At 37.1% G+C, this 3,476-nt stretch overlaps 1 protein-coding gene across 1 annotated transcript; it reads left to right on the top strand.

The window, feature by feature from the left end:
• The first annotated feature begins 1,888 nt into the window (after positions 1–1,888).
• On the top strand, positions 1,889–3,380 carry mydgf (myeloid-derived growth factor). The gene is made up of 3 exons (XM_010783693.1): positions 1,889–2,091; positions 3,109–3,159; positions 3,308–3,380. Exons 1-3 carry the CDS (start codon positions 1,945–1,947, stop codon positions 3,371–3,373), a joined length of 264 nt encoding a protein of 87 aa, XP_010781995.1. The 5' UTR covers positions 1,889–1,944; the 3' UTR covers positions 3,374–3,380.
• The last annotated feature ends 96 nt before the right edge of the window (positions 3,381–3,476 follow it).

Raw genomic sequence — 3,476 nt, 5'->3', positions numbered from 1 at the left:
GGAAAGGGAAGTCAGTTAAATGAATAAAACAAGGTGGAATGAAAGAGGAGGAGAGGGAGGGGTGTGAGTGAGAAAGAGGGGAGTAATGGATGGATAAAAAGGCAGAAGTCTTCAGGGACACCGGATTACATGATAGCCAATTAGAGCGAAGGATGTTGGAAACTCCCCTGATGAAACTGATATGTGATTGGTTCAGGGTTTATTATGCTCGCCGAGCTATCGTTGCCTCTTTAATGGACTCAGATGCACTACAGTCACAGATTAGATTTGGTAATCTTAAACTGGGTTTTTTTTGTCTTTGGTACGTGATACTGTGGTGTTGTGGATCCGGCTTTACCAACATGATTTATTTTAATAATGTTTCACGGCCGGTATAATGTGTGGAAATGAAAGAAACCAGATTTTTTTTAGGGGGATTTTAACCTCTGCCCACAAGAAGCACTGTGAGCCAACCAAAAACACACACACACACACACACACACACACACACACACACACACACACACACACACACACACACACACACACACACACACTGAAACACACACACACGTACGCAAACATGTAGCAGTAGACATGAGCCTGTTTTTGTCTCCTGTAAAACAAGCTGTGAAAAAGAGAGGAATGTACATGAACAGCATTTGTTCCTGGGAGAGTTTTGTGGACATTTTGTCACAGGATGGCGCTTGTACTGTAGATAAACAATTGACTGTGTTTTGTGCAGCAGAGTATTCACAAAGCACCCGTATTCAGAATAACTCATTGTTTCAGGCTTATTTCAGAGCAACTACTTACATCAGAGGAAACAAAGCATGCAGCGTTTGTCTTTTATCTTAAAGGTCACCTATCATGCTATTTTTAGGCAATAGAATAGATCTCAGATATATAAAAATATATAAAAAACATGTCTATGGAGTGTTTTGCTCAAAATACCAAACAGATCACCCATTCTAGCCATGCCTCATATCCCTCTAATTCACTTCCTGTTTCAAAAGTACTGATTTGCGGTAGAAAGCTTCTTCACACACATGCTCTCCAGTACAGGTTAGCTCTGAGTGTTAGCAATGCTAATGTAAACACCGACCATATTACGTCCAAAACAGTCGGGCATTGTTTCTGATAGCAACTTTCTGATAGGGCCGTGGGTGTAAAGCCAGCCTACATTTCAGATATTACGTCATATCGGACATAAATCTGGATCAGCTCCATTGTAGCCCCGTTTTTAGAGATTTGGGTACGGAGGAAAAGAGAGAGGGTTTTATTTTCTGACGCTGCGTGGGTTCCCCGACACACCGGGGACACATCTATAAAAGACATAAAAAAGTATATTTTGCATGATAGGTCCCCTTTAAGTTTTAGTTTAATGCATCTATAATTGTAATCAAAACAGATCATATATATTATTCTGAAATTGAACAATCTGCACAATGACTACTTTTACTTTTGGTCCCTTTAAGTATATGTTGGTGCAAACTTTTGTACTTTTACTTGAGTAACATTTTGAATACTTGTAACAGAGTATTCCTACACTCTGGTACTGATACTCTTACTCAAGTACAAGATCTGAGTACTTTTACTCAAGTACAAGATCTGAGTACTTCTCCCACCTCTGGTCTTTAGGAAGTAAACCCAGTTACTGTAAAGTGTAAATAAAAACAGCTCAAACTGCTTGAAAGTATATTTAAATGTTTCTTCATGGGAAATATTTTGAATCTAGTTCAAAAAGCACACTTCTATTGTTTGTAATCTAAGCTATTTCTTTAAAATATTTCACATATTTTAAAGAAATGATGAGGAAGTGTTTCCTGTTTTTCAGGAATTGTTGCTGCATTACAGTAAATGACCACCTGGCTCCGGAGCAGCAGGGGGCGACATTTTCTATCCTACCTCTAAAACTGAAGTAGAAGAAGAAGCCCAGAACACACACTACAGAAGCAGGAAGAGATGGCGATCGTAAATAACTTGTGTGTTTTTATTAATGTCTCTTTTCTGCTCGTTTTCCTCTCTATCTCTGCCTCTGCGGAGCGACAGAAGACGGTGGAGTTTAACGTGAAGCCGGGAGGCGTGGTGCACACCTTCACAGAGGCCGTAGTGAGTCAACATATTACTCATTAAATTGTCTTTAATTTAACATGAATAGCCTTTATAACGCAACTTGTGCACCCAGTTGCTAAATCGAAAGTGTTTGTGTAACTATAATTGACTTTATGTAGAAAAGTAGGTGAATTAAAGTGAATTAGGCTATTAAACGTTCAGATGTGTCAAGTATGCTCTCTGATTAAACCCCATTGTGCATTCATTTGTGTTTACTTTGACATTATAAGCAATTTAAACACCACACATGGACTTATCTGCTATATATAAACGTCTAAGTGTATATATAATTGGCTTTATAAATACATTTAGGTAAATAAAGGCTATTAAACGTGCAGGTTTTTGTAATAAACTCTGAATAAACCCCATTGTGCATTCATTTCTAATTATCTGACATAGAAATGAAACACATTATGATTTGTATTGTGTGTATCTTTTAATAAAGTGCAAAAACATTAACTACATACGAGTTTATCAGGAAATTAGAGGTAAAAACTACATTTTGACGGCAGCCAATCAGATGCTGATACGTCGCTGCCACACCGGCTCCTCTCATTGGCTCCCGGCGTGAATACCTGAGGAACTGTTTTTTACAGAGATACAGACACCATTTGTGCAAGACTATAAATTACAATTACAAAAATAAAAGATCAATAAATACGATTAAATAAATAAACATTAAATTATGGATTTCTTTTTTATTTAGAAGCGTTTTTTGTTTATAAAGAATATTTTATACAGACCTGCAGCCCAGAGTGCTTTCACACAAAAACAACAATAAACAAACATTTTGGACCAAAACTGACAACAATAAAATGCTAAAAATGATTTGAAGAATAATCTTTAAAGCTTAAACTAAGGCTTTAACTTTAATCCACATTGAAAGCATTATGTTCCTTTTGTTTTGAATTAAAGCTTGCCATCGTAGTAATAATAATACACTTTTTTTTAAATAAATGAATAAAAAAATCAGACTTCATTTTGGTAATCTGTTTTTCCACTTTTCTATTTCAGAAAGAATATGAGTGCTCGTTCACTTATGCTTCACAAGGGGGAACCAATGAGGTGAGTCTCTCTCTCTCTCTCTCTCTCTCTCTCTCTCTCTCTCTCTCTCTCTGTGTGTTTGTTTAACTCCTTTAATATATATATTGTATTTATTTAATTATAGCAGGTTTTTTATACATAAATATTCCTCTGTTTTTGTGCTAAACAGCAATGGCTGATGAGTGTTGGTCTGAGTGACGACGACAAACTGTTTTCCTGCTCTGTGTGGAGGTGAGACACACACACACACACACACACACACACACACACATACACACACACACACACACACACACACACACACACACACACACTCCCTCTCTCTCTCATTCTAGTCG

The sequence above is a fragment of the Notothenia coriiceps genome, unplaced genomic scaffold, assembly GCF_000735185.1.
Source record: "Notothenia coriiceps isolate Sejong01 unplaced genomic scaffold, NC01 NC01_scaffold00025605, whole genome shotgun sequence".
Lineage (NCBI taxonomy): Eukaryota > Metazoa > Chordata > Actinopteri > Perciformes > Nototheniidae > Notothenia > Notothenia coriiceps.
This window is presented reverse-complemented; position numbering and strand designations above follow the sequence as displayed.

Coding starts and splice junctions, on each gene's coding strand:
- mydgf (XM_010783693.1), top strand. CDS start 1,945: ATGGCGATCGTAAATAACTTGTGTGTTTTTATTAATGTCTCTTTTCTG. Junction 2,092..3,108: donor ACACCTTCACAGAGGCCGTA/GTGAGTCAACAT, acceptor TTTCTATTTCAG/AAAGAATATGAGTGCTCGTT. Junction 3,160..3,307: donor CACAAGGGGGAACCAATGAG/GTGAGTCTCTCT, acceptor TGTGCTAAACAG/CAATGGCTGATGAGTGTTGG.